Here is a 12,297-nt window from a genome sequence, read left to right on the forward strand (position 1 = left end):
ACACAGCCCTTGATCTTGGTGAGTCAGCATAATTCTTGGCAGAGAATAAAAAGAGATACTATGTGTTGAATACTTTACAGTTTATCAGAGGCTTCCAAGTACATTATTTCATTTGGTTGGCACAGTATTTCTCTGCAGTAAATGGGTCAGAAATTGAGGCTCAGAGAGGAACACAGATGTTTTCAAGACCACACAGCTCATTAATCAGACAGACAGTGGGGAAATGAACCTGAGTTGCCTTTTAAAGCCTAGGTTTTCCTCAATATCTTTACCCTTTTAAGGTAACCTCACAGATAAGCATTTGATTTCTTTGTGTACCTGATGGATCCAGTGGTAAAATTAAGTCCCTCTTGGGAGGGACTTTGGGGCCAGTTACCTTTTCCATCTCTTTACAAAAATATGAATATTGGAAAGAAGAGGTATGGTGGTTTTTTCTCTCATTTCCGGTGCCCCCTGACTTTCAGGTACATTGTGGATGATCTTCCAGCACGGTTCACTTTCATCCGCGCGGTGTCCAGAAACCGCCACCCAGTCTGTTTACCAGATGCAGCTGTGCTCCTGTGATTTATTGCCAAGCCTCAGAAAGATTTTTTTCTACCCTTTCAGGTTGCCTAAGAACAAATGTTTTCTTTATTAACAGCAGCGTTATTGTCTAAATAGTTTTCGGTCCAAATTTCAGTGATGACTGTGTCGTTGTCTTTTCAGCTGACCTTTCTGTTCTCTGCGTTAGTAATATCCCAACTCCCAGTCCCTCTGGAATAGGGCCTACCTTTGGGTGGAGTGATAGTAGATTTGAGATCTAGAAGGGGGTCTGAGAACAGTGGAGAGACGGTCCTGTACACACAGATTGCCCCCAGCCAAAGTCAGTGATACAGCTTGCTAGTAAGAAGTGCCTCAGTGTTGACAATTTAAGACTTGACAGCTATATGTCAGAGGCGTTGAAAGCACTGCCTACGTATCATATAAGGAACAGATTTTTTGTGAGATTGTTTAGGAGTGATAGTTTCATCTGCCATGATCATAAACAGGAGTCGTTGTACCTTTCCCCATGACTCCCAACTTTTCACAGGCAGAACAAAATCTGGGATTTTTTTTTCTTTCTTTTTTTTTTTTTGAAGCTGGAAACTGGGAGAGACAGTCAGACAGACTCCCGCATGCGCCCGACCGGGATCCACCCGGCACGCCCACCAGGGGGCGACGCTCTGCCCACCAGGGGGCGATGCTCTGCCCCTCCGGGGCGTCGCTCTGCCGCGACCAGAGCCACTCTAGCGCCTGGGGCAGAGGCCAAGGAGCCATCCCCAGCGCCCGGGCCATCTTTGCTCCAATGGAGCCTTGGCTGCGGGAGGGGAAGAGAGAGACAGAGAGGAAAGAGGGGGGGATGGAGAAGCAAATGGGTGCTTCTCCTATGTGCCCTGGCCGGGAATCAAACCCGGGTCCCCCGCACGCCAAGCCGACGCTCTACCGCTGAGCCAACCGGCCAGGGCCAATCTGGGATTTTTTAATGCAACTTATGCACTACAGGAGTTTTCAAGTGTAAGAGGTATTTCTGTGTCAAATGAATTTTAAGACAATATCATCCTAATGCACTGCCTTTTAATAAATGAAATGTGTGTTACGTTAGTAACACACATCCTAGGAGATGCTGCTTGACATGTAGTGCTTCTTTACATGTTTATTGAATCCACGAGTAATAAAAATTAAGTGAATCAGTGTGGATATTTAGCTTTTTAAAGAAGTCACTTTGTTAAATGGTATTTGCACATGTACTTACATTCATTGGGAGCTATGGTTTATATAGAACAGATGAGTAAATTGTCCCTGGTTAGTTTTAATAGAAACTCTGCCCTAGTTTTTTTGGAGCCATTCCTTTTTTTCTTTATTTATTTTTTTTCTTCCTTTCTTCCTTCCTTCCTTCCTTCCTTCCTTCCTTCCTTCCTTCCTTTTCTTTTTTAATTTTTTAATAAAAAGTTGATTTTGGCCAGTGAGAAAGGGAGAGACAGAGAGACAGGAACATTGAGCTGTTTCTGTGTGTGTCTTGAGCAGTGAGCTGTGCTCTCAGCCGATGCTAACCAACCAAACTATCCATCTGGGGTGGAGGAGCCACATTCTGATAGGAATATATGCACCTGCTAAACAAGAAAGGCATTGTAGCAGTGATGTGGTTATGCATCTAAATTTTATGATCGTTTTTTTTGAGGGGTTTCTTTGTTGCATAAAAGGAAAATAATAATACTCTATTTTAAATGATAAAAGATAAAAGCAGACTAAGACCATTTGTGTTAATAGAAGATAAGAGTGTATAGAATTTTTTTGTGATATAGTGTTCAATAAATTAGGGATCCTCTAAAATTTTAAACTGTGTGTCTTAAACAATAGTTTTCAAGGTTGAGGAATGCTGTGCTATTATAATATTGCATTATTGACTTTGGCAGAAAGAGTGTTCTAAAAATTGTCCAGTTCTCCTCCTATGTAAATTAACCCCCTCATATATAAAGATCCATTTCTTCCCCACCACTAGTGCCTCAGCACTGAATTCTTCCATGAGAACTCTCCAAAAGGAAAATTACTACATCCAAGGAACCAAATATACTTCATTCTTGGGCACTGAGTGCTACTTTTATACCAAATCACTTGCTGTGTCCTCTGTCCTTTCCCATGAGATTTGGTGGTCTCCAAACAGCACTTTAATAAAACTCAAAGCTTCCAGTGCGCATGATTTAAACCAATTAGTCAGCTGGCTGTAACTAAACAATAGTCCAGATAGACTAAACTGAAGTGAAGACTGTCCTCAGAGATAAGTTGCATCTGTTGTACAGTCATGGCCTCACTGAAGCCAGGGAAAAATACATCTCTCATGGTGCAGGCTTCCCAGCAATGAGAGAGAGAAGAGTAAATGGAGTGAGAGTCAGGAGGCAGTTTGACTTTCAATTTGGCCTCCAAGTCTGAAACATAAAACAAGCATTTATTTCATGGAGTTAGGTTTTGTTTTTTTCCATTTATCAGTACAATTAGAGGAGAAACAGAGAGTCATCAGGTAATCTGAAATGCTTTCTGGTGCTTAAAATACTATGAATTTTATCGTTTTGTTAGTTTTTACATGTAACTAGTTAAATATATTTGTGAGAATTTTTTTAGAAAATGAAAATTATTTCTATTGCCCTGGCCACGTAACTTGGTTGGTTAGAGCATCATCCAGATACACAAAGGTTGCTAGTTCTATCCCTGGTCAGGGCACATACAAAAACAGGTTGATGTTTCTGATCTCTCTCTCTCCCTTCATCTCTTTCTAAAAGTTAATAAATTTAAAAAAACTTCATAGAAAATTATTTCTATGAATTATTATTCAACAGAGTTTAACCCCACCTGTGAGTGGGTGAGTCTGAGGGGAGTTTTCCACTGAGAATGCAGGCTGTGAGCAAGGGTGCTCTCCTGGAAAAACACACACAAACTGGCATTCTAGGACGTATAGCTGAAGCTTGCAGCCAGTGTATAATTAGAATATATTGGAAATATGTATCCATTCTACCAAGGTATTGATGATAGTGCACTTGTTGTGAAAGAGGAAAAAAATATATACATATCTATAAACACATTTACATATATACATATACATATGTGTATGTGTCTTGGTGGACTGAGAGTGAACTTAAAGAACTTAGGCTTTTTTCATTGTTAATAAACTTAAAATTCATTCATACTTGCAAGTTGTCTATATCTCTGCTCCCTTTGGAAGAAGGCAGCAGCCTTAGCTATAGCCCAGAAGCTGCCTACTGAAGAAGATTTTGATATTTTCTTCTTTTACATCCTACCTGGCCAGAGACTGGCCATCAGTTGTCTTTCTGGGAAGTGGGAAGGACTACTTCCAGACCTTTAAAGGTCTTATACATGCATTCAAAAACTTATTGGCCAGAATTCTTAGCATAAATCATGCTCTTTAGAAAAGTTTCATTGGTAATGAGTTAGCCCCAACTGCTTCAGGAGAAAGTCGCTGGGCACGACGCCTCGGCGGTGCGCTGGCCTCCTTTCCACCTTCTCTCCTGCCCAAGCTGATTTTCACTAAGGAAACTGCAGTTAGATACTGGCTTTTCAGTTTAAGACATTCAGTAAGTCCTCACTTAATGTGAAATGACATCTTTACTTCAGTTTAGTATCAGGCTTGTGTCTAATTGCCCAGTTGATATAAAAGAGAGTTAGATTCTTATAGCATCCCATCTATGTTATAACAAAACAAAGTTGCACAGAATGACAAAGCCTTATTTAAGGACCTGCCACCCATGTGGCCAGACTCAGTTGGGCTCTCTTGATCATGATTTCTTTATCATCATATCCTAATTTTATGAATCCATTATTTCAGGGATGTTGCATTGATTACTGCCTTGGGCCTTCTGTTAACACTTGGATCAGCGAGCCAAGTTTAAATTACGTAGGTGGGTTTAATAAACCTCTGCCTTATTTCTTCCCAGACACCGAGACCTGTGACTATGGCTGGCACAAATTCCAAGGACAGTGTTACAAGTACTTCGCCCATCGACGCACATGGGACGCAGCTGAGCGGGAGTGCCGTCTGCAGGGTGCCCATCTCACAAGCATTCTTTCTCACGAAGAACAAATATTTGTGAATCGTATGTACCAAATATACACTAGTCTTCAGAAGCTTCACTCATTCTCACCACCTTCTTCGCTTTCTCTCCATATAATTAAAAAAAAGTAACTTTCTCAGTTGTGATTCTTATTAAATTCAACTTATTAAATCCTTCATCTGTGAACTACTTAAAATCATTTTTTATAAGTCTCCCATTTTGAGAGACATTCAACTATAGCACAGGAGGGCCTTTCTTGGGCGGCCAGCAATAAGAGGTGAATGAAATAGCATGCTGTAGATTGAGTCATATGAAATTGGTTTAATCTAATTCTTCTGGTGGTTACTTTCATGGTCTCTATGTTGAATATGTGCATGTTGTCTAAAGCTAAAGAGAAAATTGCTTTTAGTTACTTTTGTCCCAGTAATTAAAACAGAATTGTTAATAGCACCCTCTTCTTGTCCTCTGTACATAATTAGTTCTTATCCAAGTTTCTAACTATTTTCGACCATAGAACATGGACTTCATATTAAGATCAAGAGTAGATGGAGACACACTAATGAAACTTACTACTGGAGCTGTTTACTTGCTCTTTTTTAAAAATTGATTTTAGAGACAAAGAGGAAGGGAGAGACAGAGAGAAACATCAATTTGTTGTTCCATTTATTTATGCAGTCAGTGGTTGATTCTTGTATGTGCCCTGATCAGGAACTGAATCCACAACCTTGGCATATCAGAACAATTCTCTAACCAACTGAGCTACCTGGCCAAGGCAAAACACAAAGTCAATCAAGCATGATTATGAGGAGATTTAACAATAACTTAACAATGAACTTAACAATAACCTACAACCTTTGGACCATCCTACCTCTTTATAGCATAAAGGAGTGTAGCTAGATTTATTTAGCAAATATGTAGAATTATTTGTTCATGAAGAATTATCAATTTAACATGTTTCTCATGATGCCTGCTATCCTTTAGAACTTAGTTGTTAATTTACAAGCTGAATAGAGTTTTTTTTTAAATTTTTTTTTTAAATTTTATTTATTCATTTTTAGAGAGGAGAGAGAGAGGGAGAGAGAGGAGAGAGAGACAGAGAGAGAGGAGGGGGGGAGGAGCTGGAAGCATCAACTCCCATATGTGCCTTGACCAGGCAAGCCCAGGGTTTCGAACCGGTGACCTCAGCATTTCCAGGTCGACGCTTTATCCACTGCACCACCACAGGTCAGGCTGAATAGAGTTTAATTTAACTTTTTGTACGTATGCTTGCCAGTGATTCATCTTATGGTGGAAACCACTATTTTGGGGGAAATTTTGCAATACTGTCTGGTTTAGGTATTTAACTGTTTAAACTGCTCTGAGAAGAAATACATGGCCTCTAAAGTGAGGTCAGCCTGGGTAAGATGTGTCATGTTCTGTTGGGTCACTGAATTTTTGCCACTGGCGTTGGCATAACTTAGTAAAAAAATAAATTGAAAGTTTCTATCATGAGTAAGGATGAAAAAAAATATTCAAGTTGTATTAAACTGCTAGAAAAATAATTGTCTATGTTTGATATTATAATGTTTCACAATGTTTGAAAATTAGATTTTTAGTTTTAAGCGCATTGGGCAGAAGAACAAAAGATAGTTAGACCATGAAATATTTTTATGAGAAACTAAACAAAAATCCAGCCAGAAAAGAGGATGCATGATTCACTCTGAAAATACATTCCGTCCATCTATTGGAAAGGTAATAAAAAATATGTTATTTACCATCTTTTAGGTGTAGGCCACGACTACCAGTGGATAGGCCTCAATGACAAGATGTTTGAGCATGACTTCCGCTGGACTGATGGCAGTACACTGGTAAGTTGCTTATGAAAATTATTCTAGTTCTAGGAACTTGGTACTGTGTGCCAACTGCATTGTATGGAGGACACATTAGACTGAAGACAATTAAGTGACTTGCTGAGGGTCACTCAGTGAAATAGAGGGGAGTTAGAATAGAGTTCCATGAGAATAGCTCCAACTCCCACTGCTCCAATCACCGTGGCTCTCTTTATAAGAGGACTCTGTCAGACTTCCACTACTGGGAAGTCACATCATGAGAATTGCCTCAAGTCTGTATATCTTGGCTTTGGAGAGCTTCAAATAGAAAGAAAAAGAATAACTATAAAAGAAAAGGTCTTTAAAAATGCCTTTCTCTATTACATAATTGCACTAGAAATCTGATGTGAGGCATAGCTTTTTTTTTTTTTAATGAGCGAGAGAGACAGACAAGCAAGAAGGGAAAAAGATGAGAAGCATCAACTCATAGTTGCAGCATGTTAGTTATTCATTGATTGTTTTCTCATATGTGCTTTGACCGGGGGGCTATAGCAGAGCAAGTAACCCCTTGCTCGAGCCAGCGACCTTGGGCTCAAGCTAGTGACCTTGGGCTTCAAGCCAGTGACCTTTGGGCTCAAGCCAGTGACCATGGGGTCATGTCTATGATCCCACACTCAAGCCAGTGACCCCAGGCTCAAGCTGGTGAGCATACATTCAAGCCAGATAAGCCTGTGCTCAGGTCAGCAACCTCGGTGTTTTGAACCTGGATCCTCAGCATCCCAGGCTGAAGCTCTATTCCTTGTGCCACTGCCTGGTCAGGTGGCATGGCTCATCTAAGTAAAGATGCCTATTTTATTTTCATTTTAAGAAAAGATTGTTGAATTATGATCTTATGAATTTCCTTTCATTCAAACTCTGCTGACTAATTATATATTTGTAGCTTTCTCTACTTCCTAAAGAAAGAAGTGGTTTGGTGAAACTGGCCACAACCCTGAGTAGGCTGGAATAAGGTTCTTTTTTTGTTTTTTGTTTTTTGTATTTTTCTGAAGTTGGAAACGGGGAGGCAGTCAGACAGACTCCAGCATGCACTGGACCGGGATCCACCTGGCACGCCCACTAGGAGGCGATGCTCCGCCCATCTGGGGCATCACTGTGCTGCAATCAGAGCCATTCTAGCGCCTGAGGCAGAGGCCACAGAGCCATCCTCAGCGCCCGGGCAAATTTTGTTCCAATGGAGCCTTGGCTGCAGGAGGGAAAGAGAGAGACAGAGAGGAAGGAGAGGGGGAGGGGTGGAGAAGCAGATGGGCGCTTCTCCTGTGTGCCCTGGCCGGGAATCGAACGCGGGACTCCCACACGCCAGGCCAACCGGCCAGGGCCTAGAATAAGGTTCTTAAGTCAGGATTAGTAAAGCTGTTTTTCAGAAATAGTTCACGTTACCTGTATTAGTGGTTCCAGGCCCTGGCTTTTGTTAGAATCACCAGGAGAGTGTAACTAAACAATTAGTGCCAGTACTCAGCTCAAATTCATTATAACGAAGCCTCTGGCAGCTATATTTTCTAGGTCTTCCCTAGGAGATTCTAAACTGCAGACAAAGTTGGGATCCACTGGGCTAGACAGTAAGCATAAGTCAAATTCTAAATTCGATAAACAAGAAAAATTGAAAATAGTTGTTAAGCTCTTTTTTGGGTATGGTTACTTCGCTACTTAAATTTCATTCATTACCTGCCACTCATGTAGTTTAATGAGTTTGGCAAAATTTAAAGTTTATCTAAGAACAAATGCCAAAGTAATTTTTGTTTTTGGAAGTTTTACTCTGTCTGTTCAGGAAAGCTTCTTGGTACTTTTGTTGACCTACTCTTTCCATCATCTGTGTCAGTCATCGTACTAAGCACTTTGCCTATGTTTACTCCTCACAGTAACCTTTAAGGGAGGCATTAGGTGTCTTATGGTAAAGAAAGAGAAGGTCAATAGGCTGAGGTATTTTCCCAGAGTCATAATGCTATTCTGTGGTGAAGCCAGTATTTGAACTCAGGCCTGTCTCCAAAGCCATAGACCTTTTTCTGGCTGGTGCTTCCTTGACTTGAAAGAGGACCCTTATTATATTTTGCCTTTATCAACCCCAATGTAAAGCTTGGCTTGCCCTCTATCTGTCATGACTCCTTATGTTTAATCAGCACTGTTTGTCGTTCAAGTTCATAAGTAGGTTTTGGTAGGATTCAGAAGAAATAGGGAAAGTAGATTACCCATGAAACATAGTCTCAGTAAGGTATATGAACCACACCCTCTGGATTCATTAGTCTTGTTTTCTTCTAATTGTCCTTGCTAGATGATATATCAGAAATTTTTCATCTGTGTGTTTTCTTTTTGTTGTACCCAAGGGGGATAAATTTGGTCAATTAGATTAATAGTGATTGGTAGGGCATAAGTCATTATATACTAATTTTAACTGAAGATAGACATTTTTGTGTGTTTGTGTGACAGAGAAAGACAAAGAGAGGGACAGATAGGGACAGACAGGAAGGGAGAGAGATGAGAAGCATCAATTCTTTATTGCGACACCTTAGTTGTTCATTGATTGCTTTCTCATATGTGCCTTGACTGGGGGGCTACAGAAGACGGAGTGACCCCTTGCTCAAACCAGATGAACTCGCACTCAAGCGGCAACCTCGGAGCCTCAAACCTGGGTCCTCTGCGCCCCAATCCAACACTCTATCCACTGCGCCACTGCCTGGTCAGGCTGAAGATAGACTTTTGTTTTTATTAATTTATAAGTTATATAATGATTAAAAGAAATTTTTCTGTATATTACAGATAGTTAAAACCATTTTCATAATTTTTTAAATGTATGTTATATAGTATAGACATTTAATAAGTTTTCTCTTGCTGAATGCATACTTTTGTCTTGTGGGATAAATTGGGTTTTTAGGATATCCACCATTAGGTCTTCCTCTCACAAACTTTCCTTTATAAATAGCCCAGTGAAAAGTGCAGGTACTTGTGAGCTCCCAATTATATTACAGAAGCCAGAATGCCAAGGACTCAGGCAGCCATTCAGGTTGGTACTTACTTGTGCCCTCCAGATCGAGACCACTACATAGTCTACCTGGATGTGCCAGTGCTGAGCCTGAAAGAGCTGCATCTGGCCAGGTGGAGTGTATGTAAAGCCTGTTGTTTGCTACATACTGACCTGATTAAGCCAAGTCTCTGATTATGTCTGTCTTTCATTGGTTATATAGAATTGATTTGTAGGTTTTTATTCTTCTCATTTTTTTGCATGTTACTAGATATTTTTTCTGGTCTCTCCATTAGCAGTTTACCTCTTGAAAGAAGTATTACTATTGCTTGTTTTTTATTTCTCATTGTGTCTAGGATAAAGGCCCTATAAGTTTTGTGAGCTTGGTTAATGAGATTGAACATTGACTTCTATCTGGAAGCCATGTACAATCATTAAAACATCTTATGGAATTTATCATCCATATGAGGCATCCGTCAGGTTGGCTTGGCTCATCAAATGTCATTATTCCACTATACCAAAGCAAGCCAACTTAACCATTTTTTTCATCTGTGTTCATTAATTTTTAATGGACTGTGAAAATGATCATTTTCATAGTTAGGCTGGTCCTAAACTTAGTAAATAAGCAAGCATTACACTTTGTAAAAAAATATTGCTCTTTCCCAGAAATTTTCAGAGGAAGATAACCTAACATTGATAATTGTACAATATAAACAACAACCTTACTCTTATTAATTAATTCACATTTTTAATCAGAAGCTAAGGGTTCTGGAAAGAGTACCAAGTGAAGCCTCAGTCTGAAGAGGCAGCAAATGAATTGCATAAGCAGGCAAAGTTTATCAAAGAAATGACACAGGAACTCCAGAACAAACTCTGACAGGGCCTCGGTTTCTTCTTAATTCACTCTTTGTGTAAAATAAAAGTGTGGTAAGGAGTGTCCCTTCACTTTGAACATCTTGGAACAGAAAAGACCATCTGCCCAACAGCCTGTCTCCCTCCCAACTGACTGATCTCTGGCCCACTTTCTGCTTCTGTGGCCGCCCTGCCTCCGTCCTTCCTTTCTGAGACAGCCTAGGTGTCTGTCACCCTCGTCTGTAGTTCTCTCTACAGCCACCATCCCCTTAACAGCTTCCATATGTGCACAGGCCTTTGGATAAAATAGTTCTCTTTTGTCTCGCTGTTTACTCGGAGTGTCTTGCTTTTGAAAATACCCCGAGTTGTAAACTCTTCATCTGAAAAAGCAGGATCTGCTTACACTTAGAAATGGTGTTAACTTGACTGTGTGTAATTTTAAGGACTTTGTTTATGTTTTAGAGTGATTTCTCCCCTCCATCCCCACCCCACCCCCATTTTTTGTTTGAAAGATTTATTAGCGCTTATCCTTCTTGGGAGGCAGAGCAGTATTAAAACAAAAAGAACCTTTGATATTTACCGTATGTTATCTTTTATTACTCAGTCTAATATTAAGTAAAAACAAGTTTATATAAGGTCTTAATATCAATAATTTATTGAAATAATTAAACTTTGCTTTATAATTATAAATTGCAGTATAATTACATCATATGTAAAAGGATTATGCTTTACAGCTAGACTGATTTAATTTACATGCTTATACTGTCCTACATTAACAATGTTACTTCTCCAAGTTATCTGAACTGCGCCTTTTCTAATTCTGATAGATTGATTCCATTTATTATTGGCCTCTAGAATAGATGATACAATTAACAAAATGTCAAATTCCTACTTTTGTTATATTTTAACATCTTTTTTATTACTTATTTGGTGTGTGTGACCAATAAATTTCACAAAAGGGTACTCATGGATAAAATTGGGTCTATAATCACAACCCCTTGTGATTATATTAGGGTTATTTTTTCTTAACACATTTACATTTTTACTTTGTCACGTGGGTTTCTACTAACTTATTTCTATCAGCAGTTATTATTTCTACTACCAGTTATTCTTTATCTTAACTATTGATCTCTAACAGTGAAACGCCTTTAAGTGCTTTATTAGAAACCTCGACAAATAACTTCAATAGTGAAATACTTTATTTGTTACCCAAATAATGTCTTCAAAGACATTAAGTTAAACCACCCAAGTTAAATACACATTAAAGCTGGCAAACTTAAACAAATATTTATCTAGCTTTTATACCATTATCTGACTTTTAAGTCCTATCCTTGACTTACTGTTAAATGAATGACTACTCTGAAGTGCTTCCCCATATCTGTTTTCCTGTGCCTACAACCTTCTTCTCTTCTTGCTATGAACTCCTGTTACTCCCTTCTTAAAATTCTTCAATGTCTTCTTATTGCCTTCAGTATAAAGTTTTAATTATTAGCATGGAAAACCAAGTCCACCAACTCCATCTGCCACTCATCTCAGAACACTTGCTGTTTAAGCCAGGATATCTCGCTTCTGCAGTTCCTTGCATCCACTTGCCCAGTGCTTACAATGCTCATACCCCTTGCTCTAATTTTATTTAATAAGCATTCAGATACCTTGCTTAGCCAGGAAGCCTTTGTAGCTAGGTGTAACTAAGAGCTTCTCTTCTGTGTTCCTGCAACCTTTTGTGCACCCTTCCGGTTCCCCCCCAGAGCCTGGTGTAAATTTCCTGACTTGCTTTCTGAGACAGGGAGTAACTTTCATCTTTATTTGTTCAAGATCTAGCAGAGTTGTTGACAAAAACAAATACTTAACAAATTGTTTGTTTGTTTGTTTTTAAGGTAGAAATCATTATCTGTACATTGTTCACGATTCACTATTATCTTTTGAATCCTGAAATGACCAATTATGTCTTTTGGCTGAAATTCTTTGTGACAGTTCTTGCTTATCTATATTATTTTATTTGATGTTGTACCAGTATGAAAACCTTCAAACATATTAGGTGCGA

General features: G+C 39.3%; 1 protein-coding gene across 4 annotated transcripts in view; it reads left to right on the forward strand.

The window, feature by feature from the left end:
* Nucleotides 1-12,297, forward strand: part of VCAN (versican) — a 144,737-nt gene that overhangs the window by 101,855 nt on the left and 30,585 nt on the right. For all 4 annotated transcript variants that reach the window (XM_066273732.1, XM_066273730.1, XM_066273729.1 and 1 more), the window contains 2 exons: nt 4,464-4,622; nt 6,345-6,427. In XM_066273732.1, coding sequence (XP_066129829.1) covers nt 4,464-4,622; nt 6,345-6,427 — 242 coding nt within the window. The remainder of the gene's footprint in view (nt 1-4,463; nt 4,623-6,344; nt 6,428-12,297) is intronic.

The sequence above is a fragment of the Saccopteryx bilineata genome, chromosome 4 (assembly GCF_036850765.1).
Source record: "Saccopteryx bilineata isolate mSacBil1 chromosome 4, mSacBil1_pri_phased_curated, whole genome shotgun sequence".
Classification (NCBI taxonomy): Eukaryota; Metazoa; Chordata; class Mammalia; order Chiroptera; family Emballonuridae; genus Saccopteryx; species Saccopteryx bilineata.